Source organism: Apiospora aurea, assembly GCF_038362705.1.
Source record: "Apiospora aurea strain CBS 24483 chromosome Unknown utg000007l_segment0_segment0, whole genome shotgun sequence".
Lineage (NCBI taxonomy): Eukaryota > Fungi > Ascomycota > Sordariomycetes > Amphisphaeriales > Apiosporaceae > Apiospora > Apiospora aurea.
Genome location: NW_027117394.1, coordinates 2,133,619 through 2,157,156, shown reverse-complemented (window position 1 = coordinate 2,157,156; position 23,538 = coordinate 2,133,619). Strand labels below are relative to the sequence as shown.

Below are 23,538 nucleotides of genomic sequence, written 5' to 3'. Positions count from 1 at the left end.
AGAGGCAGCCTAAGATGTGGCGCTGTCCGGAGGTAACGATAGTTATCAAGCACCGCTGAACGACCAACGCCTCTACCTGCATGCCTACCAAGCTCATCATCTAGCCTCCCATACTGAGCCCGTCCTTTGTTACAAAAGTGACCGTTGCCACGTCCGGAGGTTGTATTCAGCGGCAAGACACGGAGACGTCACTTTCAAGCTTCAATTATCCCCTTGGATGCGAAATACGGCTCAAATAGTGGAGAACTTTCGATCCATATAATTTGTGGAGGTAACGACATAACGTGAAGTCCCCGACGGCGTGAACTATCGCAATCCGAAGATATCTGATATTCCAATTGGACCAGAAGTTGTCCCCATTCTTTGAGCCGTATTTCGCATCCAAGGGGGATACAGTACGGTGACAGAAAGATTAGCCCCCCTCCACTGTTTTCCGAAAGTCAAAAGATTGCTATGCCTCTTATCGTATATTCTAAGCCAGTTTATCGTCGATAAAATCAAAACTTACGCTTGAGTAGGTATAGATTCTCTGGCTAACCTTTAACTTTTCGGGCAACAGTGGAGGGGGGCTAATCTTTCTGTCACCGTACTGTACATTCTAAGGTGGATACAGGGCGGGCCGCTCCGGGGATGTGGCGTGAATCGTGATTCCCCCTGGAGCTTACGGGGGCAAGGATCATGTGTCGTATCTTTCTTAACATATGGAAGCCTAAGCCGAGACGCTGTACATCAAACCAACCAAGAAGTATCGCGTGTGTGTTGGACATGCTTCAGTTCAGTCTTCCTCTCTATTCGCGTCTCCAAGCGAATACCGTCTTCTTCCTCTCCATGATCGCCCCTCTGGTAGTTCCCGCCGACTTCCCCCTCTTCCCCCCCCCCTTTGTGTGATAGCTCTGGTCTTGGGCCTGGCTCTTCTGCTGCGGTTGACCCCCTCCTGTCCTGGTCAGCGACCCTTTGCGGCACACGGTGCTCACCTTCCAGCTCTTCTCGCCCCCCTTCCCGTCGAAGCTCTGGTAATACCCGAAGGTGTTGCTGTTCTCGAGCGACGTGCTGACTTGGGTCTTGACCGACGTGAATAGCAGCTTGATCGCTGGCGCCGCGACGCACAGGTGCGCTACCATGGCCTCGACGCACGTCCACACGAAGACTGGCGCATTGGTGTATGTGGCGTCGACGAGGCTCTTGAGGGTCTGTAGGGAGGGGATTCGGATGGCGGCTACTATGATGACACTGTTGGCATGTTAGCGAGGGGTGCCTTTCGTTTTCCTGCACACAACGGAGCGGGGTGACGAAGAAGAATTTACATTGTTCCTAGGCTCAAGAGGCCGATAACCTCGGCTTTCTGCCGCGTAGACATTTTTAATTTTACGAGGATCGGCAATGGGATGACCAGGATGGCCGCCTCGGTGAAGATGTTGACGGCGGCGTTGGCGAGCGCGACGGCGGTGAGGTCCATGCACTGGGCATCGCCGTGCTGCAGCTTCCATGCGGCCGACACGGGGTTGCACTGGAAGATGTCGAAGGCGATCAGGAGCAGCGACGAGACGACCAGCAGGGCAAGGGCCGAGGTGCAGACGATACGGAAGCGCCGGCCCGGGAACAGGCGCAGGTAGAGGCACAGAATCGAGATCTTGAGGGCGAGGATGTTGAAGGCCCAGAGGATCTGGCAAATGTAGACTGGCGAATCGGGAACGCGCCAGGTCAGTCAAGATTATCTCTGATAAGGGGGAAATAGGTGCTGGATACTTACACCACGCCCATAGTTTTGGGGCATCTTCGGGTTCGATTTGAAATAAGTGTTTTCCGAACCCATGCGTCGCCACTTCACAATATGTCAGTAAGATTGATGATAGCGCGAAGTCGTTTGCTTCAATCAAACTTACTGAGGTTGGCAAAGACGGTCATGGGTATAACAAAACCAATGGAGAGGGTGTGGAACAAGTCATCCCACCAGCAGTACCTGCTGATGGCGAGCCGGGATACTATCCGCAGTATATAGGCTCCGAGGATGACGACGGCAGACGCGATGGAGATGCCGGCGATCATGCGCTCCCGCGTGTCGGTCGGCCGGTGGCACTGCTGCGCATCGACCTTGGCGAGCCCGATGGCCTCGGCGATGGTGCAGCTGTCGATGACGCACTCGGCCAGGAGGCCGTATAGGGGCTCGCTGGCGCACTGACACTCGACGTCGAGGATGCCGCAGCCCACCTTCGGGGCTTCTTGCACGACACATTTGAGCTGAAGAAGTCGTCTGTTAGCCGATGCAGGGCGCCAGAAATGGCATCGTCTTGGCTACTTACGGCACATGAGGAGAGTTGGCTGAGCAACTGTGTTGCGGGAGCTGCTCTCGTTGACTCCAGGTGGTCGGTCGTCGTCGACTGGTTTGTTGCTGCGCCCAGGGTAACGGCGACCCAGCAAAGAAGATGTAACAGCCACATGGTTTCGTGCTTCAGGTCCAGCTTGAAGACGACGAGAAGTAGAACAGAAGTACTAAAGTGCGTTGTTCACTCTCCCGAGACACATAATTCCTTCTTGCGGGGTGGCAGAGCCGCTCCGGTTCTTATATGATCTATCGAGGCTGCCCAAGTAAATTTACGGACATACTTGCCCCCCTAGACTGCTCCAGTTCGCAATACCGCGCTCATGCCTCGGATCCCTTGCCTATCTGATACCTCCACAGGACAACCTCTCTCTCTCTCTCTCTCTCTCTCTTTCTCGGGGCAGTATACTTGCTTATAAAGGGCCCACCTTGGCTGACACCTCAAACATACTTCAACCAAAAAGGGCTGTGTGATGCTGCATACTGGTAGGAGGGGGCGAGAGGAGGAGCACACTAGACTACGGCGAGCCATGTGCAACCCCTGTCTGCCCGAGCCCCAGTGTCAAGTGTGTCCCGAATAGAGATGGGCTCGGTTAGTGTTCTTGCTGCTCTCCTCGGCTACATGCCTAGATGAGACTTTGACAGCAAGCATGCAGGCCATGCAGCTGGGACTTCGCACCCTTACCAAATACGAAAGTCGGTTTCGCTGTATTGGCTGCCGGATGCACCCGAGCGGGCCAGTATACCGCATTCGCTCGGCGAATTGCTGACGCCCGGACTCTGACTGGCTGAGGAGAGACCCCGCCGTGCCTTAATAGCGTTGCCACCGTTGGTTGGTTCCCCATGACTCGGCCCTATGGGATCTTGGATATCAATATGAGTGCATGGCTCTCACGAATGCTACCTCACTAGACGGTTGTAGGTTGCAATACCGCGATTCAACAAAAGCAACTTCATTCCCGGCCTATTGGCCCCTCCCCCACTACCGGGGTAAAAAGACCAACATCAATCAAGTGGGCGGGCGATTGATCTTCGCCTGTCGCTGCTCAGTGCGGTTGTGCGGGTGGGTCTTTGTGATTCTGAAACAATACAAGGTCGCTTGGTTATGTACTTGTTGGCAGGCAACCGGGCACCCCTACCGACGCTCGTTCATGATGCTGACCACCAACCAACACCAACCTGCCTGCCTGCCTCATGGTCATGGGGGCCACGAGGTGGCTGTAAGGGGTTCAGTCCGTCATTTCGACGTAGAAGGCCCGGGCCCTGAATACCGGACTGGGCGGAGGAGATTCCCGGATGGGGAACGACCTGCGTCCTTCCCTCAGCCATAGTGATCTTCCTGTGCAGCTAAAAAGAAAGGCATCAATTACATAACACACAGAGATATGCATTGCGTCCTGTGCTCGGCCGTCTGTCCACAGACACAGAGCCAGTCGCCAAGAAGACAAATAACGTTTCCAAGAGCCAGCAGCCTTTGTAAAAACTTTTCCCCAAATATTTCCCGTCACTTACTTACCTACTTACCTACTTACAATATGCATTCCTCGCATGATGAAGGATACTTTGTTGCTGAGCTATGACGTGGCCCTTCCCCTTCGACCCACTGCGCGCCAGACTCTCATGGCTTCGAAACAATCTCGGCACTTCAGCAAAGCTCCGAACCATGAGCACATCACGAACCCTAGCCATTCTTCCGGGGATGACAGTGCGTTATGTCTCGAAACCCATCAATGACAACCCTCAGAAGAGTGGCCTTACATATCTGAATGCGGCGAAATGTGTTTGCCGGCAGCATAGACAGGTCAGAATCTCGGAAGGATGATGATGGCCAACCGCGAGAGCGAATCGTCTTCATTGATACTGATCGAGGTCTGATTCACGCCCCTAATCGTGCCCCATGGCGACAGACTCCAGAAAATTTCGTGGGTGGGGATTCACATCAGGTCCATGCTGTGCCCGTCCTGAGGGAAGTGCACCACGATACTCACAAGTAAGCCTGTTATGTTCATTTGAGGATCTCGCGCGCCTGAAGTGCTACAAGCAGAGCTGATCCCAACGGTATGTCCCCCCATCTTCAGTGCGATCGTTCGGCCAGATTTGTATCTCAGCGTAGTGCTAAGCTGATGGCGCCAAGGGCCGTAGTCCACCCACCCATGGAGGCGGATTGCCTGCGCCTGTTCAGCAAAGACCAAAAATAGAGATTTTTCTTTTCTTTCCGACTGGCGACGAGCCATGTTGAGTCGCACTAAATATTGCGTATGCCATTATCGATATTCACTATTCTTCACTAGAGTCGCGTGGTATATGTCCATCGCCACTGGAGCTTTCACCAAGGTACTGGTCGGTCTGAAAACATATCCATCAGTGATGGAACCCCAGTCCAAACCGTGCGTGATAAGTTAAAGTTCCGTGAAAGATCATCGATACGAGCAACCAGAACGTCGGGTCACGCCGTCAATAAACGATGACGTCTCGTTGCAAGTGGGCTGCGGCCACCAACAATACCCTTCGACTAGCAAGAGATTTTCTCTGCAACGTGAAGCTACTGTAGACAGTCGGAGCAGACGTGCGCTGGGATAGCCTTGCCATCGTGATGATAAGATGTGCAAGCCACGTGAACTTCCCTTGTTGGGGACAGATCGTTAGCCTGAAGACGGCGTCCTGAGTTGCCCACGAGCTTGTTGCGGCCCGTGGCTATCATACCTCCTTGCTCACCGAACAGCCTATCCTGCTCCTGCCGGAAGATGTGCGGCAATAAGATGTGAGTTATATGCTCAGGCTGGATATTGCGGCCCAAGGTCTCGCATCCTGTGAACTTCGAGGTGAGAAGAGGCGGGTTTGGATCTCGAGCCCTACACCTGAAGGGAAGGCCGAGTCATTCATCACGGCTGCAAAGTCAAGATCCTGGTGTGAAGTACTGTGGCGTTATTCGCATAGCCTCTGGTTGTACATAGAGAAATATATGTTCTAGGAAGACTGAATACATCTGGCAATGTTGTCGTATGTCCTTCACGACAAGGGGTTGGGTGATGATAACTCCAAGTCACTAATCTTCAACCCTCTCGTCCATTATCTGTGAGTTTTCCTGATTTTAGACATTGATTGACATTGTTAAGGTCCGTCAAGTCGTGGGATGTATGTTAATCCATTCTATAATATCGTGCCAGAGGCCTTTGATCTCCAAATGAGCCGTCGAGCTGTCCTGGGCGCCTATCATCGACTGGTTCATGTACAGCCTTGGCCAAAAAGATGTGCCTCTACTCCATGCTATCGTCTCATCTGTCAGCTGGTGTAACCACATGGTAGTTCACACACTGATTTGGTGGCCTTGTCAAAATTCGAATCTGGCCTCGGCCGTTCTGTTCGGGTCAAGTGCCCAACTAGTTCTCGCGTCTGAGGAAAGTCCAGGGCAGGTCAGCCTCGGAGAACCGAAGTCAACAAAGCCACGGGAAAGCCGACACCAACTCATTATCTATATATACCACCCAGCAAATGTTGGTAGAGATTACTTGTTGATTCTCCTTGCCGGTCTGCACGTTTCCGTGCCTCTCTGCTACCGCCAGATTCCTCAAGACCTTCATAACAAAAGGGTCGCTGCATCATGAGAAATTCTTGCGAACAACGAGCAGAATTGCCGAGTCTATCTGCTTTCTCAATGGCGGAACGGACAACAGTCTGTCCCAGAAGCCTTGAGCGATGCCCTTCGAAGTAATCCCAGCACGTCGCCCCTTCCACCTGCCGGAATATGTAGGTCAACGAGTGCTGGGATGTCAAGAACTCGACTACTAGAGGCAGCCTATCTTTCAAGGGTAGCTGAGAAGAAATCTGCTCTGCTTGGCCGACCTAGCCGTCACCTGTCGTCAAGACTGGCTTAAGTGTCAGCTAGCTGTCCAAGCCATTGACTATTGCGTCTCGTATATACATAGTCACGATCGATGTGGCTGTCTAAGTATCTCTAACGTTGACCTTCTAGCGTCACGAGAGCCATCGCAAGCAATCTAGTTACTACTTGGCCAAGCATCTACATGAGACAAGACCAACAATGATACAGCCAATCAAGCCATGATTCCCTTCACCGCATGCTTCTATTTCACTATGTGGTGCTCCTTTCTGCTATGAGCCAATGTGGAGGTTTTGCTGCGTGCTGCAACCATGTTGCTTTTGGCGCTAGCAAATGTGCTTCACCCCCTTTTTGGAGCAGCTTGTATTGAGCAACACGACGCAGCACAACACAACAATTGATGATTGCCTGTCTCGCCAAACTCTTAGGTTTACAAAGATTTTGATACTAGACAAATTCATGTCGCCGACATCCAACTGCACACATGTCCTTCAATATACGGGTTTGCTTTGGCCATCACCAGGCATGCCATGTCTATGGGCAATTCCTGTGCACATCCTGGGTCGCCCAGGGGAAGCAAAAGCTCGATCATGGAAACAAAAATGCGCCATTTGGTCAACTGCCAATTTGCAGCGTCGCGTGCCATTATCAAGCCATGCTTTGGTAAACAAACGGCAGTCACATGCCTGCCATACCGCGTAATGAGTCACATAGGTACGAATGTCCACTGATGTACTCTGTGCGCCTTCCCTCACAACATCAATAACATGGAAGGAAATAAATATTGGCACCGCGCCTTCCCCAAAGACAGCTTAGAATGCGGTATGTGGTAAACTATGTACCTAGGTATGTACTGTACATAATCTACTTCGTTCTTTCTACTCACTGTCGGTCATGAGAGTGCATCATCATAGCGTCGAGCTGATGCTTGTGGTGATGTCGCCTAGACCCAAGTTGTTCCAGTACAATGGGAAGGGGCTGCGTGCCTTTCGTGAATACAACAGGGCAGCCTGTCATCCCTTTAACAAGAGCTGTCACGATTATTCCAATGCAGTCCACGTGGGGCTGTGACTTGAGATGGCATGGTCTTGCCGAAAAAACACATCCTCTCCACATCACGTTGTAGGCCTGCTGCCCTTGACCGTCATGCCCCGGTAAGGGGCCAAACGCTTTCTTTGAATATAGTAGTACCCCGGCAGTCCTTCTCAGCAAGCCCCGTCACGATGATTCTAGCTGGAAGGTAGTAACCGTGGGGGTATAGTTCAGACGACCCCCTTAATTGAATGTCGATGCCTTCTCAACACGAAAGTCTGCTGTCCTAGATCATCTGCACACAGCAAGCACCTATATCGATAAGGAGTAACGCCCATGCGTAGTTCGTGCCTTCTTGGAAGGCCCCGTCATGGTGATTCGAGTGGCGTAATCACACTTGAGACGATGCTGCCGCTGCCTTCACAAAAGTTGCAGTCCCCATTCAAGCCCACTGCCTTCAACCGACAACATAGGGACTTTGCACCTTCCTTAAATATAGCGCTCCAGTCGTCTTCGCACAACAAGCCCAGTTAGGGTGATCTAAGCACACCTTCCTTGACCTTCGAGTTTAGGCGCGCTTTCCTTAGTCTTCGACCCTGCGTGTGAAGCAGGCATATTTCCTTCTCGCCGACATATTTTTTCCTCGCCGATATCTTCCCTCGTCGCCGACAGATTCCTACCTCGTGGACAGATTTTCCCCTCGCCGACGTATTTTCTTGTCACTGTCATATTTCTTGGTACGATTAACACAATTCCTGACACGATCGACGCATTTCCCGATCCGCTGAATATAGTTACTGAAACGATCGACACAATTCCTAATACGACCGACTAATACGATCGACACATTGCCTGATCGGATAGACACTCATTAATCGACACCCCCTAATTGACAACACCGACAAATCCTTGAAGATGGATCGAGCCACTGCCAAGCGTGAGCTCACCCAACTGGGGCCTATCCTCGACACCAAGCGTCGCCGAGTTGGTGTTACCAGCGACAGTGCTAGCAAATTGCCTGTCGCCGAGATCCAACAGCTTGTACCGTCAGGATCCCCGTCACACCCCCCATCATTTCCTGAGCAAAAGTTCGCGAGCGCTGTGAGTAACGCGGCCGGTGAGAGCGAAGATGCTTCAAGTATGCCTGTAGAGTCCAATGGCCTCCACGCAGGCAAGCCGGAAGCATGCGAGCACCCGATCGCTTTCGCGGACAAGCGCGCACAAATTGCTGACGCGCTACCCTTTAACCGGAACCATGAGGGTTGCTTTTACACTTCAAAAAATATATTGAAGGGTATGGTGATCGATGGTGCTGCCTCCCCGCGTGCAACAATCACCGACAGCGTTATTGTCACCACTGTGTAAGTCTAGAGGTCATAAAACCGAAGTCTAGTTTACTGACTTTTCCATATAGTGGCGGCGGGAGAGAGCTAGACGCAGCATCTGGGCAAATGCTCCGAACCAAAGACCAAGACCAGGGCTGCCGGAAGTATGGACGGGTAATGGATGCCTTCGAGAAGAGGCTGCCGGTCTCCGTTGTGATAGGTAAGACCACTGCGTGAAGGACGCCATGATCGACGAACTGACAGTGTGTAATAGGCTCAAAGAACCCGAGTTATCCGGTGAAACCTCCACGCTCTTTCTGCTTCATGGGTTTCTTCCTGGTCACATACGTATGGGCCGAGAAAACCATTGCAGTCGATGGCAGTTTAGTGTCTGAGTACATGGCGCGACTGGAGAAAATCGACCCAAACGTTAAGTCGTGGTGGATGCCGGCCGGTCACGATACGGAGCCAGTCCCCGTCGGCGAGTTCCAGTGTGATGGGAATTCCTGTGATTCCTGCGGTAAATACAGCAAGACCGTATACACGGAAGGATGGACATGCCTGTCAATGTCCTGCCCGGAACATTTCAGATTCGAAAGGCCCTTAAATCCGGATGGGCTTGTTTATAATGAAGCGTTCCTTCTCGAACGACATAATAACCGGGACATCCTTCCACTTCCTCCGGTCATACCCACCCTACCAGTGGCAAACGAGACAAGCTGCGGTACCGAATCCGAATTCAAGAAGGGCATTGTATGTCCGCAATGTGGCCTTTGCAGCCGGCGGGTGTATTGGTGGGGATGGGCGTGCGAGAACGAGAGCGCGGGATGCGGTTTCACACACATGGTTCCATTCACCAATTACCCACTATCAAGCGTGAAAGACGAGTGCACAGTCATGAATACTCGGCGCCAGCTGGAACACATTGATGCGTCAATCGAACACAGAACGACTTCCAGTGGAGGATATAACATCGAGATGTACGGCTTTCCGAACTCCGAAGGCCTGGTTGGCGGAGCGGTTGCCGTCTTCCGCGCAACTCCGGAGACGTGCAGCATGCTAAACGGTCCTGATAAATTGTATCTGAATATGCAGAATGAGGACCTCAGGCTTCGGCGAAACCCGGCGCGAGCTAAAGGCAGTCGGCGAGAAGAGTTGACCTCCCATTTCGCCTTTAACTATGTGAGTACCTTTCGTCCCCCTTTCTTGCCTACTTGCAAGATTCCAGACAATGCATATGGTGGGCTAACAAAAAGGTTCAGGGTGCATTCTACAAGTTCGGTGTCTTCGTAAATTCGGTCGGATTCAAAGACGCGCCCGCTCCTATCCTTGCGGGCTTGGCTCAACTGGATTGGGCTCAATCTCTTGGAATCACTCACTTGTCCGAGTTCATTCAAGGATTGTCGACCGGCCACTCGGAAAAGTCGATGAGCCTGAAATCCGAGAAGTTCAATGAGCTTATGGCTCTCGGCTATTTCGAGAAGTCGACTATCAGTTACCATGACGACGGGGAGAAGGAACTCGGTCCCACCGTTGCTACACTGTCACTCGGATCCCCAGCTGTGATGCGCTTCCGCCCAAAGCGGAAGACGAAGCTTGGCCAAGAGGGTAGGAGTAAAAGGGGCGACAAACCAAGCGTCATCTCCTTTGCCTTGAGACATGGAGATATCGTTATTATGCATGGAACCGATATTCAGAAGGATTACGAGGTAAGCATTGAATGTGTGATGTTGGGTTTATTTTCTCATCCATTATGCTAACGGTAGAACAGCACGCTGTTACTCCATGTGGCAAGCTCCGCTTCGCCCTGACTGCACGCTTCGTCCGCCCAGAATCGATCGAAAGCCATGAAGAACGACAGAGAGCCGTCGAAAACGGCCAAGTACCCGAGGGTATTGCGAGTATGGTATACAAGGGTCACGAAGAAGCCGCAGCCGAGGCCTTGCACACTACGGTAGAGCAACAAGCACTCCACAACCTTCCCCATGACTAAGCAGTATGCTTTTCCACTGTACCACCACTGATGCCTCTATTATGCGATTCTTTTATTCCTTCTTGTACCCTATTCTGTACCCAAGTCATGGTATCCTATGGCAGGCGGACACAAGGTGAACGGCCGAACCTCAATCGCGTTCAGCGTCCGTTCAACTATATTTTCTCGCCCGCTTAAACGCGGTTTCCCCGGGACGTAAGATGTGGGAGAGAAAGTATTTGCAGCGATGACTTACATTGACCGGATTACATGTATTGGCTAGGGACAACTCGTGGCTCTATTTGCGAATTTGTCCAGGGGTTGTCTGCAGAAGACACCCGTATGCTGCGTTGTCTTTACTCATTTACAGCTAGTTTGAGCAATGAATCTGCTTTGTGTTCCATACATATACCTGCTGCTCGAAGTGATTTGACAGTCCAATCCGAAGAGTCGATATTGTGCCCCCATTTGCAGTCTGCAAATACGCATGGCCTATGTGTGAGGGAATAGTTTGGGCCCTAAGGCTGCATGACATAAATGCAATGCAGCGGCGGTGTTTCTCTCTTCCTCGACACCGAGACGGTGGAAGCCAATGGCAGTGCATATTGATCTCAGCTTACAGGGCTTCAGATGGTGTCCAAGAAGCTGGCTTCCCAAAGTTCCAAGCCAAATATGCACTCACTTCCCATCGTGCTCCGGTCATATCTATCTGACGCGGATACATAGGCAACTGCCTTGCGACGTACCAATAGGAGACAGCTCAGGCTGACGAGACAGGTCATGCGTCTTGTATGTATGCTAATTCTATAAACTAGGCAGAACACGTCCTTCTTCAGCTCTGGGGTATCATGCATTATAGTGCCCGTCATATCCGGGTACGTATATCCACGGAGAATATTTCGAGTTGTGATCCCAGGTTGGATGAAGTGCCATCAACGGGGTTGAAGTCGCGAAGCCTTGGCAGTGTCCTTCTACTTTTCCCTCCTTTCTCACGATCTCATCCTCTTACTTGCTCTAAGAGGGGGCAAATAGATTCGCGATCTAGAAAGGGCAATCCAGATGCAAATGGCCGAAGATGAAGGAGGTGCTCGCTAACAGAAGCGAGCGTACACACTGGGGAGAATTGCGGCCAACCATTCTACACGGAGATGCCGGATTGGTTAAGCCGGGTACGTTAGCCGACATGAGATAGTCATACCGTTCTTGGCGTACATTCGATGGGCTGCGGGCTTGCACCGGCATGTCTGGTATATACCATCACGAAGGGGCCGGTTCTAAGATGACCCAATTGCTGCAGGTAGACGCAGTATGTCACTGTTTGGGGCCCTGAATTCCTCTTAATGCCCTATCCCTGTATGCTCTCTGTGAGCCGCAAGTCTTGTCTGCGTTTGTGTTCATGTGCCTCTGGGCTTTTCTCGTCATTGTTCTCAAATGGATGAACCAGTTCTCAGACTGACCTGCATATCCACGCAGTCAACCTCGTTCAATGACACTCCGTCCTCATGCCCTGCCCAGGCTGTGATGTTTACCCTCTGCCCCACGCCTTCGGTCTGGCCTTCAAGACATCATACGGGTCTCTACGACGGCTCGAGCATCTCTCCGCCATGGATCGGAACGAAGATTCCACTGGGTTACTACTGCCCATGAAAGAGGCAGCAACGCAGCAAATCCATAGAGAAGGTGGTGCTGGCGTCTGCAGGCACCGTGCAAGGGGAAAGACCATGACGAAGAAGCAGAAACAGAAGCAGATGCGCATGACGTGGGAGTCAACTGTCGACGTAGATGTGGCTTTGGAGGCTTGAGGGGACGACATGGCGGCGGGAGCAAACAGGCAACACCGGGCAGATGCATGGTTCCTAGTTGCCTATTGTGTGGGATGCGTGAACGTGGTTCGGTCGGCTGCGCGAGACTACATCTAGAAGAAGCGTCCGCCCTGTTGGAATGATTGGGTCCACTTGGAAGGTGGTTGTGGCGCTGCGAGACGGTGGTTAGAATCAACTATCATCATCCACAAACATAGGGGAGGCAGGGAAGGGGAAGAACTCAACACTATGATTCTCAATTTACCCATCACCAGCTACCTCAATGTTAGCCAGTCACGATCCCATTTTTGGACATTACTTGATTTAGGGTGAGGTTCGTCTGGAACCGCTCATATCTCCGGCATGATGGGTATGGGTATGGGTATGGGTCTGGGTGTCGCGGTCGGGTCCGGGGCAGAGGGTGCGTTGCGGCGACGGCAACCCGTGATGGTAACAAAACTACCAGCAGTACCTGTAGGTCGCTGATGGAACACTCAATTCAATCTGGTTCGGTTGGTGCACTTGGTACATTGCAGAATGTGGTCAACAATACCGGAGGCCTCGGGTTCGAGTAGCCCTTGAGGCCAATGGGCCATTCTGGTATCAAGGGTATTAAACCATAAGGTCAGAAACCTCCCGCCTCTGGCCTCTGAGGGATATTTCTTTTCTCCTTCTTTTTATTCTCCCCTTCATTCGCCCCCCTCCTTCCTCTTCTACTGAATTGGCAGGTTCCCTTTGCCTCGGATTCTATATCCAAGAGACATCAATACATAAATAACATGCTTGACACCTTCGCAGCGCCCATATGCGCTTATCGGTCTGGTAGCACACGCATTTTTCTCTTGGGGCAATCCCACCCTCTAGGAAATATGAAATCATGAAGAAGCCTGCCGACGTTACATATTTTATGTTCTTGCCAAGTGTCATCGTGTGCTAGCTAGTACAAGAGGTGATGCGATCGTTCTGGGGCGAAGCAGCAGGACCAGCCACTGTGGGCAATCAAGGAGACACACGACGCAAAAAGAAGAGAAAAAGCATGGAAGGATGGAAAAAGTTAGAGAGCTTGGTTCCCGTGTCCACGTTAACTAGAAAAGTTGTGATAGACAGCTCCGGAAAAATAGCTAGCAACTCTTCATCTTCCTCCTCAGAGGCTGCCCGCCCCTTGTTGCCAGTGAACGAGGCTCTCAGCAGCCATCTTGACCAGCGGTCGGCAACAGACGCCTGAATCGCTCCCTGTCTGCGAAGTGCCACTTCCAAATCCTCCCAACGTTTCGTAGAATCTACTCATATTACTCAGGGATGAATGCCTTGTTGGGCGGTGCCTGTGTGACATCCACTGCTCACTAAAATGCCAATACAGTATGACACATCATGACCTTCCCACTCATGTAATTCGTGTCCTGTCGTTGATGATAGTTACTATTCTCGAGGCATATGGTACGTAGAGAGGTACTCAGGAGCATCGCATTATCGCTACTTTCTAATCCTATCATACGTCTTGGATAAGCCATTTCAATTGCCGACTACTGCCAGCTATCATGTCGCTGGCTGTCCTCTTGAGACGCGTAAAAGCAGAAGACCATATAGTGGCCTGAACCCGTCACCACAGCCAAGGAAGAAAATGAAGAGCATCAGGCCTCCATGATAGGATCACTAATTATGAGATTTCATCGCTGTCCTCCATTGCATTCGGAAGAGGCCTTACTGTTAGCTGCCACCAATCGATAGGTTCCTATCCCTGTATCACAGGCATTCGTTGACGGATGGTGTCCTGTCCGACGACACCAGGCGTGCGTGTGTATGCCACCGGTACATTTCCGCTGGCGCTGGTAAAGGAGATCGGGAACGGGGCCACTCTCATCGTCGACTGGCCGCGAGACTTCAAGATGCTTTCCTTAAGGTCCTCCAGTTCGCGTCGGGCCAAGCGGGGGACGACTGGCGCGCCGACCTTTCCTTCAAAGAGGCCGGCAGTGGATTTCTTGAGCACCTTCCAGTGCGCGTAGACTTTGTTCGCAGAGGTGTGGCTCGCGGCACTCGTGCCGGCAATCGTCGGGAAGAGCGTCTCGTCGGCTACGTACGGTATCTCGGAATTGGCCCATCCGGCGCGGTATTCGTCGTTGCTGGACGACTGGAAGCGGGGGGTTCAACCGGCCCCAGCAGTTGATCCAGCCTGGCGCCCTCGGTTTCAGACACTTGCCCAAGTTCTGCCATACATCCAGCACCAGCTCGACACCGCCGTCATCCTCGTGGGCGTGGTACGTGAATTCATACTCGGTAGGGCAGTCTTCGCAGCGTTTGATCTGGCGGGGCAGGCGGGTCGGGGCGGGGGCGTCAGGCACGGAGCTGGCAGCTATGACGTAACAGAAACCGCTCCGGACGGGCCCGATGAAGTTGGCGATCATCTCGTTGGTGTAGGGGCTGTGGTGGGAGCAGATCTTGAAGTCCCCGGCGATGCCTCCCAGGCCGTACCGAACCAGCACGTCGGACCCGGACAGGTGCAAGGGCACCCAGAGGCGCTGGACGCGATGGACTAGCAGGCACCCGCTGGCGTTAATGACGGCCTCGGTGTCCAGCTTGGTGTAGCTGTTGAAGCACTTGAAGACGGCCCGCGAGGCATTGTGCAGCTTGGTGTAGGCGTCTGCGTAGGACCAATCGGTGGAGATGCAGAACTCGGACAGAGGGATCCCAAAGCCCGGGCCCAGCCGATGGTTTCTCATGAGGGCGTGGACGTCGCGGAAGCCGAAGCCCCATTCCTGGACGCCCCAGCGCGGAAAGGTCACCTCCTTGGCGTCGCATTCGGTGCCTGTGCCCTTCTTTCCAGGGACGGGCCGCCACAGCGACTGCGTCTTGGGCTGGGTGCGCCGGTGGAAGATGCGGCAGTAGTAGCAGAGCTCATGGTCGGGCAGCGTGGCCTCAAGCTCCTCGAGGAACTTCCATCGCTCCTCGTCGTCGGTGCTGGCGCGGTAGACCGTGCCCTTGCCGGGCTCCTCATGCGTGCTGCACAGGACGCGCTCCCAGGTCTTGTTGAGGCGCATGCAACCGTAGAGGTATTTGCAGGAGAGTCCCAGCCGGACACGCTGGTACAGCGAAAGGTGCTCGCAGATGGCCGAGACCATCTCGGGGGGCAACGAATCCATGTTTGCCATTTTTGCCATACAAATTATTAGCGGGTCATGGCGTTCGGCGCGCCGGCTGCCTCAAATTTTCTTCTTCCCCGGGGCAAGTGTGGGCGATGGATGTTTGTTTGTTGTTGGTGTTGATGGTATTGAGATGGTGAGATGGTGAGGTGGTGGTGGTGAGGTCGGATGGACCACCAAAACAGCTAACTGCTACTCCCTCCTGGGCATTATTCAAAAGAGTGTACGGTCAATTAAAGGCACCCCCCCCTCATTGAACACACGGCCATCCGGGTTTGGGAGCCTTGCAGAAAACCATTATGGGTTTTTGGGGGTGGTTGACTGGACTGGCCCGACAATAGTCACACATCCCACTCGCCTGCAACCTTCGTTGGATACTTTTTGTCTGGGTTATTACAACTAGCACCCAACTGCCCGACTGGAAGTGCATACTCACTTCAATGTTGCAGGAAGCACCCCACGCTCCAGATAAACAGCAACCCCAGCCCAGCAGCCTGCTGTTATCTTTCTTTAGTACTACTACTGCCTGCAGATTGCGATCAGCTTCCGGCCTGTTCATGCCAAACGCTGGCTTTTCCCACTTCGGGGAGTCAACGGGGTAGTCTCGGTCTGTGTATAGGTCTCGACAGGAGCGGCCGTTTAATCCCCGCTCACCCGCATACCATACGAAGTCCAAACACATGTTTTTATGTTTGCTTGGGGTGGACGAAAAGTAGGTCAAGTTCGATGTACGCTTCGGTTCACCAAGAGTCAGCTACACGTACCAATAATCAGATGTCAAAAGGCTTATCGTGCACTGCATCCCCCAAAACCGGGTGACGTCATGGTTGAATGATCTGCTAAGGTTCCATTCTGCGTCGTAGCACAAGAAGATCCTACGTGAGTGTGCAAATAATTGACTTTTGATTACTAGGGGAATATGCTCCAAGTCGTGCTCTATCTGCATTAGTAGTATGCAGTTCCTCTGCTCGTACATCCTTCCCGGCGCTACACGCTGGCAAATCCCTGTTGGACTTCATGTGATGCTTCCCGAGGTGCGAAGGCGGCCATCACCAGCACCGCAACCACCTGCAAGGACAAACGGTGATGGATATCGAGACCCAGAGCCAGCTGTCTTTGCCTTTGTCGCAACACTCGCTTCGATAGAGGGTATGGAATTCATCGCGGAATGAATCTATCGTAGGCGAAGGTATGTAGCGACTTCCCTGTCCCAGTCTACCGTGCTCGAATTCCCCAAGTTTTTCTGGCACCAAAGTATGGCAGTTGAACAGCCGTGGCAGGGTGCTGTATCTCAGCACGTGTCCTCCAGGCCCTTGGACCTAGACAAATGCAAGCTCTAGGCCAAAGGATGCGTCTCCACATGACTGGCAGCTTCCCGGGAACTCCTCGTCGCCAGTGGATGGAAAATATTAACTCGTGGTGCTCATGCCATCTCCTTAACAAGTTTGCGGACCAGCTTCTTCTGCTGCTCCACGGTAAGGCTCTTCTCATCTGTTTCTGTGACGGCCCGTCCAACCACGAGGACCGCCTTGATGTCATTGCTGTTCACCCACATCTTGCCATTCCTGCCAACCGCGGTCTCGAAAGCAAGACCGGCCGCTCCGAGCTCATCCAACACGACGACCTTTCCCTCCTCGGCAGATTTGCGCATCAGGAGTCTTCGCGCCATCCCCAAAGAGATGCTGTAGAGCATGCCTTCCGAGAGGGGGCCCAGGCCCTCGGCCTTTCCTGTGCTTGGCGACACGCACTCCAGCTCGGGGTCCATGTGTCTGTTTGCGAGACTTACCCGGGCATACACCAGGTCTCCGGAGTGCAATTGGGGCCGGTTCTTCTTGGAGGCCATTTCAAAGGCCAGCTGGGGCAGTGTGGCATTTGAGGTGTAATCCGAGAGGGTGACATAGAAGAAATCAGCTGCGCTGTGGTGGATGGTTCCAATGACCAAATCGCCAACAGCTGGGATGTACTAGGGGCTCTTGTCAGTATCAGATGGCCTCTCAGAGTAAGGAGAGGACTAAAGAACGTACTCGTCCGCCATTAGATTCCACCCATATCAGGTTCTTCCTCCGATCTGTGACGAGCTGGCCGGCAGTTGTGGGGAATAGATCGCTCGGGGGCACATGCCTGAGGCCCGGACCGAGCCTGAGAGGATGTTTTGGGTGAGATGGTATCAAGGCCGGGTCAATCTCATCGCCGGGAAGGACGTAGACCTTTTCTGTTTGCGTCGCCATCCTCGGCAGCTGAAAAGGCAAGAGAACTGTGCTCCTGTAGAATCTAGCTGTTTGGTTGGCGCTTGTGGCTTACGGGTTCCCAAAACAGCAAATATGTTGTATCCAGACTCGCTTGCTTTCACTGAAAAATAATATGGTTCCAGCGTTGGTGTGGCTTGACACCATGGCATGGGCGGATTATGTCTTAGAGGGGCTGTTGTGGCTGGTGGATTCGTTAGCCAGGGACGGGTCAGTGTCAGTGGGGTAATCGAGGCAAAGCGCTTGCATAATTTCGGCGCAGACAAGTACCACACCTAGACACGGTTGAATAATGCACAACTACAACTACAAAGATATCAGCAATGTCACACTGGAATAAAGCTGTGTAAATGGGAAAGCAGTCGCTATGGTGGAAAATCAGTCGTGTGCAGTGGTTAATCCGTTACCTTGTTAGACAGCACGAATCCGCCAGGATAACAATGCAGGGCAATAATAGGGCAGTTGGGGAAGAAAAGCTGTTTATGCATGGATTGCATAATGGCAATTCTAGTGGGGGAATTTGACAATTGACTTCCAATTTTTTAGCGGGACCTTTGCTCCTCGTAGTGGCTCTTACATGTGTGTAAAGAATTTCTTCAAGAGTTGAATATATGCTAGACGCTGCAAACCAGTCGTCACCCTCACCCAACTACCCTTTCCCTCACGACAACCGATACTCTGAAAATGGCTGCCAATGGGGAGCGAAAGACCGTTGCGCCGGACCAGCGGTGCGCCATCGGCCTGACCTTTGGCAACTCGTACAGCTCCATCGCCTGCACTATCGACGATAGCGCTGTGGTGATTGCCAACGAGGATGGTGACCGTCAGATTCCCACCGTTCTCTCCTACGTCGACGGCGAGGAGTACGTCGGAAACCAGGCCAAGGCTTTCTTGGTCCGAAACGCCAACAACACCCTCGTGTCTTTCCGTGATTTCCTCGGCCAGGACTTCAAGTCGATCGATCCCACCCACTGCCACGCCGCTGCGCACCCCCAGGATGCCAGTGGCAGTGTCGCTTTCTCCGTCCAAGATAAGGCCGAGGGCGACGCCTCCACCCTCTCCGTCTCCGAGGTTGCCACACGATACATCCGCCGCCTTGTGCAATCTGCTTCCGACTACCTTGGCAAGCAGGTCACCTCTGCTGTCCTGACCATACCGACCAACTTCTCCGACAAGCAATGCGAGGCCCTCATCCAGGCTGCCAACAATGCCGACCTCGAGGTCCTGCAGCTGATCAAGGAGCCCGTCGCTGATGTGTTGGCCTACGATGCGCGCCCCGAGGCCATCCTCGAGGACAAGAACATCGTTGTGGCTGATCTCGGTGGCAGCCGATCTGATGTTGCCGTGGTTGCTTCAAGAGGTGGAATGTACACCATCCTTGCCACCGCCCACGACTACGAGTTTGCTGGTGTTCACCTGGACAAGGTCCTCATGGACCATTTCGCCAAGGAGTTCATGAAGAAGAACAAAGACGTCGACCCACGGGAAAACGCCCGCAGCTTGGCCAAGCTCAAGGCCGAGTCGGAGTCCGCCAAGAAGGCTCTCAGCATCGGAACCAACGCCTCTTTCAGCGTTGAGAGTCTTGCTGAGGGTATCGACTTCCAGTCCACCATCAACCGTTTACGCTACGAGACCGTTGCCCGCAACGTGCTCGGGGGGCATCAACAGGCTGATAGAGGGTGTTGTCAAGAGCGCCGGTCTGGATGTTCTCGATATCGACGAGGTCATCCTGTCAGGCGGCACCTCGCACACTCCCAAGATTGCTGCCAACATGCGCAACATCTTCCCTGAAAGCACCCGGATCCAAGCTCCTTCCACCAACCCTTCGGCTATCAACCCCTCCGAGCTCCAGGCCCGTGGTGCTGCTCTGCAGGCCTCGCTCATCCAGGAGTATGAGACCGAGGATGTTGAACAGTCCACCCACCCCGCCGTCACCACCGTGGCTCACATCACCAACGCTATTGGTGTTGTCTCAGTAGGCCACGACGGCGAGGGCTTCTCCCCTATCATCGCCCCCGAGACTGCCGTCCCTGCGCGCCGAACAATCCACATCAACGGCCCCAAGGAGGGCGGAGATGTTCTCATCAAGGTTATCGAGGGTAACACTCACATCAAGGTCACCAAGCCCGAGCCCAAGCCCGAGAAGAAGGATGAGGAGAAGGACGAGGATGACAGCGATTTCAGCGACGAGGAGGAAGAGGAGGACAAGCGCGAGAAGGTCTGGAAGTCCGGCGAGACCCTCGCCGAGGCTGCCGTCCGTGGCCTTAAGAAGGGCAGCAAGGTCGAGGTGACCGTAAACATTGCCGCTGACCTCGGCGTCACAATCACCGCACGCGAAGTCGGTGGAAAGGGAGGCGTCAGGGGTAACATTGCCGCCCCATAGATTACATCACGATGATCATGAGTCCAAGGTAGACACAGATAAACGGGGGGTAGTGGCGCATTTGGGGGGTCTGATAGAATAACCAAAAGAACGAATGCTTTCCCATAACAAGTTCCACTTTAGGCACTTGCCCGTGACTCCGTCTTCCATCTCGCTCATTATGCCGTCGTCTGCTGGACATCCGCTGTTAGGCCGCGTGTTCTGTGCCAGCGCTCCCGTTAATTCGATCGCCCTCCCAGAGGCCCTGGCCTTGGGTGGGATGCCATCCTCCGAATGGTTCTCAGAGACCATCAAGGACTGAAAATAATAATCGAAACGCTGCCGCAAGGCAAGGTTTTGACTCCAGCACAAACTGGCGACCGCAGGGATTGTACACCCCTGTTGGGATGTGCACTGTGAGAAACTTCGTGTAAATTGGAAACAAAGCAACACAGTTAACTTACTTACAGGACAAGCATGCGGAGGGGGTGAGCACCCCGAGCATGCAGAACAAATCAACATTGAGGCTATCCTGCCTCTGTAACAATATTGTGAAAGGGGCTGGCCGCACATATCTCCCCTTATCCACACGGCTGCAATAATTTGAGAGCAGTAAAAATCATGAAGTGTTTGATAATAAATGCTTGGAAGCAGAGAAAGCTCATCTCTATTGGGGACCGCATATATGAATACGCGATTACACTTCTCTATGTGCTATTTATACTGGCCAAAGACTTATACCAAATTTATCACTTTGGAAATGCAAGAGAGAGAAAAAAAACAGTCAATATTTTGGCCAAGCGTTGCTCGCTAAATGCCATGTCTGTCGTCATCGCTAAACAGAGGATCATGGTAACGTGTAATAGAAAAGAGTTCTTCCTCCCAGGACGAATGAGAACGAAAGGCAAGCCTGCCGTCAGAATGATGTCGCAGAAGAGGCCAACAACGCCTCCTTGTCACCAAATATACCTCTCAAGTCTTTTTCCCCACTGGCGCCTGTAACTCCAACACAGCCCCTTCCCCTGATTTCCTCGGCTCTTATGAAAAAGAGGCACCGCTGTGCGTTCTTCCATATTAAACCCCCTCATTACCCCCCTGATTTGTACTCGAAACGAAACGTAGAATATACATGGTAAGCGATGATGGTGTTCATATCATTGAATATGAATAAGCACTTCGAATGTTACTTGAACCATAGCTCTTAAGCGACCGAAGCGCCCGGTAATGCCCAGGACACCAGGTCTGATCTGATCTCGAACTCGTCCACCTCCTTCGGCCTACGGAAGCCCTCACGCCCGCGATCCTGCTGATTTCCACGAGAGTCGCGCTCTGTGCTGATACTACCTAGTGTAGGCGCAAGACTGGTCAGACTCTCACGTCGTCCGTGGCTGGCATGGCTGCTGTTGGTTTCCTCGATGAGCACCGCGGGGCCCAGCACCCCGTTGCCGCTGTTCACGGCGGCGTCGAGGCTGAAGGGTGCATTGTGGCCACTTTCTCGGCTATGCTGCCGCCGATGGCTGCTGTGTCCGGTAGCAGGACGGTGACGCGATACCGAACGCCCTTTATGAGAGCGCGAGGAGTGGGTGCTACCGGAGGGCCCAAGGTTGTTGTTGTTGCTATTGCCAATATTAATGTCGTTCTCCGTGGTGCCGGTTAGAGGAGGCGAGCCGATCACGGTCGAAAGCCCGCTCTTCTCGCTCGCGCCGCTGTGGTGACGGTGGTGCATGTATTTGCGTAATCTCCTAAGGTCGCTCGGTCTCAGTGTTCCGTGGTGGACTTCCTCGCTGCCGCTACTACGACTGCTGCTTGCGTCGTCGGGGATTCTGCTTTTGCTTCTCAAATTCGTTTCTCGACTTCGATGAGGGGATGCTGGATTCTTCCATCCGTCTCCGCCACCAAAGATGTCCTCTACGCATTCATCGGCCGGCAGCTCGCCCGGTTGGCATGCCCAAGAAGCAGCAAGGGTGCGCCGGTACATGTCTTGCAGCTCGCTGGCATCCCGCGCCTTCAGTGAACTTGATGGGTTTTGCATCGTAGTCTTGCTCTGGGACGGATCGTCACGAGCAGCATCCACGGTAGACTCGCCCGAAGCCATTATCCCAGCAATACCCCCAAACATAGGCGCTGTCTTGAGCGCGGGCGCTACGAAGTTCCGATCTCCCTCGATCTGTACCATAAGAATGCCGATTTTCAATGTGCTGTTGATCTTGCTGTCCTGCATCAAATAGCGGCGCACGATACCCTCTTCGGCGACGTCTTCCTCCACTATTGGGCCCTCGGATGAGCTCGTGGTAGCTGCCCCTTGGGACATGGTACTCTTGGGACTGCCAGGCGGTCCTGAACCATGTGCGCTTCCCGGCCTGCCATTCAAGGCCGGGCCAAGGATCTTGTCGCGCGCATTCTCCAAACTGGAGCGAGCCCTAGCTCTGCCACCGCCAGGTGTCCCTCCTGGTGCTGATGATATGCTTCGTCGTGGGAAATTCTCGCTTTCCTCCACATATTCGCTAAGGTTCAGCTTGACAGTGCCAAGTACGATCCTCTCCTCCCTCATCCCGGACCCCGAGGGGAACTCCTGGGCGACCTCGAACTCAATTGGGCATTCTGTCAGGATGTTGTTTCGGTCAATCGTAATCCGAAGGGGCACGACCTTGGAGTAGTTGTAGGAGACGCGGTGATTGACGCCATCGATGGGACATTTGCTCGTTCGGCTTCGGTGGTCGCTGTGCATGGAATGGGGGAGGGACCATTTGATCTGGGAGGTGCCGCTGACGAGCGGGACGTTGTTGAGGTCGTAAATGGTCAGGTGTAGCTCGAACTTGGGCTTGCGCGCCTTGTTCACTAAGATGGGCAGAAGCGAAGGCATGGTCAGCTTGATTCTCGAGGGCGGCGCATCGCCTCGAGCAACGGAAGAGCAGGCGTTGATGCTAATGGGATATGAGACAGCGGGTGGGTCCGTCGCATTCTTGAAAGAGCTGCCCAGACACAAGGAGTGACAGCATTCAAGTGACAGAAGAAGGGATCAAACAAAGAAGCGAGATACAGGTATCCATATGCCTGTAACACACAACATATATACAGGTGGCTGTAACAACGAAACGAAGCCCAGCCGCAGTGCTTCCGGGAACTTCGGGGGATCGCCCAGAGGAGTGCCACTGCGCTGATAAGACCGGGAAACGTATGCAGCTACAGACTTCGGGCTGGGGTCCCCCAGGGAGAAAAGGAAACCCAAAACGGGCGACGGACGGGCAGGCAGGCAAGGCTAAAGTAACGCAAGAAGGAAAAGCGAGAGCTGGGGGAGGGGGTGTGTCTGTGTGCTTACTCAAGGACGCCATAATGCTACAACCGCATTCACCCCAATGGCTGGCGGCTCGAGTTCACCCGTCTTCGCTTCCGTGGGGGTGGAAGGATAGAGCCGTTATCACCGAATGATGCACAGGGGCAGCAGCAGTTGGCCTATGGCGTAGTCGTAGTCGTAGTCGTAGGCGATAGTGATAGCGATCA

General features: G+C 53.2%; 7 protein-coding genes across 7 annotated transcripts; 3 read left to right on the top strand and 4 right to left on the bottom strand.

The window, feature by feature from the left end:
- Nucleotides 1–788: 788 nt before the first annotated feature.
- On the bottom strand, nucleotides 789–2,438 carry PG986_010925 (uncharacterized protein; the record flags this gene model as incomplete). The annotated part of the gene is made up of 5 exons (XM_066847147.1): nucleotides 789–1,230; nucleotides 1,305–1,677; nucleotides 1,751–1,822; nucleotides 1,884–2,238; nucleotides 2,301–2,438. 5 exons carry the CDS (start codon nucleotides 2,436–2,438, stop codon nucleotides 789–791), a joined length of 1,380 nt encoding a protein of 459 aa, XP_066696638.1.
- Nucleotides 2,439–8,108: 5,670 nt separating this feature from the next.
- On the top strand, nucleotides 8,109–10,511 carry PG986_010924 (uncharacterized protein; the record flags this gene model as incomplete). The annotated part of the gene is made up of 5 exons (XM_066847146.1): nucleotides 8,109–8,554; nucleotides 8,608–8,738; nucleotides 8,793–9,700; nucleotides 9,781–10,227; nucleotides 10,290–10,511. 5 exons carry the CDS (start codon nucleotides 8,109–8,111, stop codon nucleotides 10,509–10,511), a joined length of 2,154 nt encoding a protein of 717 aa, XP_066696637.1.
- Nucleotides 10,512–11,565: 1,054 nt separating this feature from the next.
- PG986_010923 (uncharacterized protein) lies at nucleotides 11,566–12,292 on the top strand (the record flags this gene model as incomplete). The annotated part of the gene is made up of 2 exons (XM_066847145.1): nucleotides 11,566–11,659; nucleotides 12,006–12,292. 2 exons carry the CDS (start codon nucleotides 11,566–11,568, stop codon nucleotides 12,290–12,292), a joined length of 381 nt encoding a protein of 126 aa, XP_066696636.1.
- A 1,732-nt stretch (nucleotides 12,293–14,024) lies between these two features.
- PG986_010922 (uncharacterized protein) lies at nucleotides 14,025–15,438 on the bottom strand (the record flags this gene model as incomplete). Its single annotated transcript, XM_066847144.1, has 2 exons — nucleotides 14,025–14,420; nucleotides 14,506–15,438. 2 exons carry the CDS (start codon nucleotides 15,436–15,438, stop codon nucleotides 14,025–14,027), a joined length of 1,329 nt encoding a protein of 442 aa, XP_066696635.1.
- A 1,414-nt stretch (nucleotides 15,439–16,852) lies between these two features.
- PG986_010921 (exosome complex component RRP40) lies at nucleotides 16,853–17,657 on the bottom strand (the record flags this gene model as incomplete). The annotated part of the gene is made up of 2 exons (XM_066847143.1): nucleotides 16,853–17,392; nucleotides 17,454–17,657. 2 exons carry the CDS (start codon nucleotides 17,655–17,657, stop codon nucleotides 16,853–16,855), a joined length of 744 nt encoding a protein of 247 aa, XP_066696634.1.
- A 702-nt stretch (nucleotides 17,658–18,359) lies between these two features.
- Nucleotides 18,360–20,058, top strand: PG986_010920 (putative heat shock protein HSP70 (regulator protein involved in pleiotropic drug resistance); the record flags this gene model as incomplete). Its single annotated transcript, XM_066847142.1, has 2 exons — nucleotides 18,360–19,322; nucleotides 19,354–20,058. 2 exons carry the CDS (start codon nucleotides 18,360–18,362, stop codon nucleotides 20,056–20,058), a joined length of 1,668 nt encoding a protein of 555 aa, XP_066696633.1.
- Nucleotides 20,059–21,238: 1,180 nt separating this feature from the next.
- On the bottom strand, nucleotides 21,239–22,900 carry PG986_010919 (uncharacterized protein; the record flags this gene model as incomplete). Its single annotated transcript, XM_066847141.1, has 1 exon — nucleotides 21,239–22,900. The coding sequence occupies one exon, from the start codon at nucleotides 22,898–22,900 to the stop codon at nucleotides 21,239–21,241; it is 1,662 nt and encodes a 553-aa protein (XP_066696632.1).
- Between the last annotated feature and the right edge of the window lie 638 nt (nucleotides 22,901–23,538).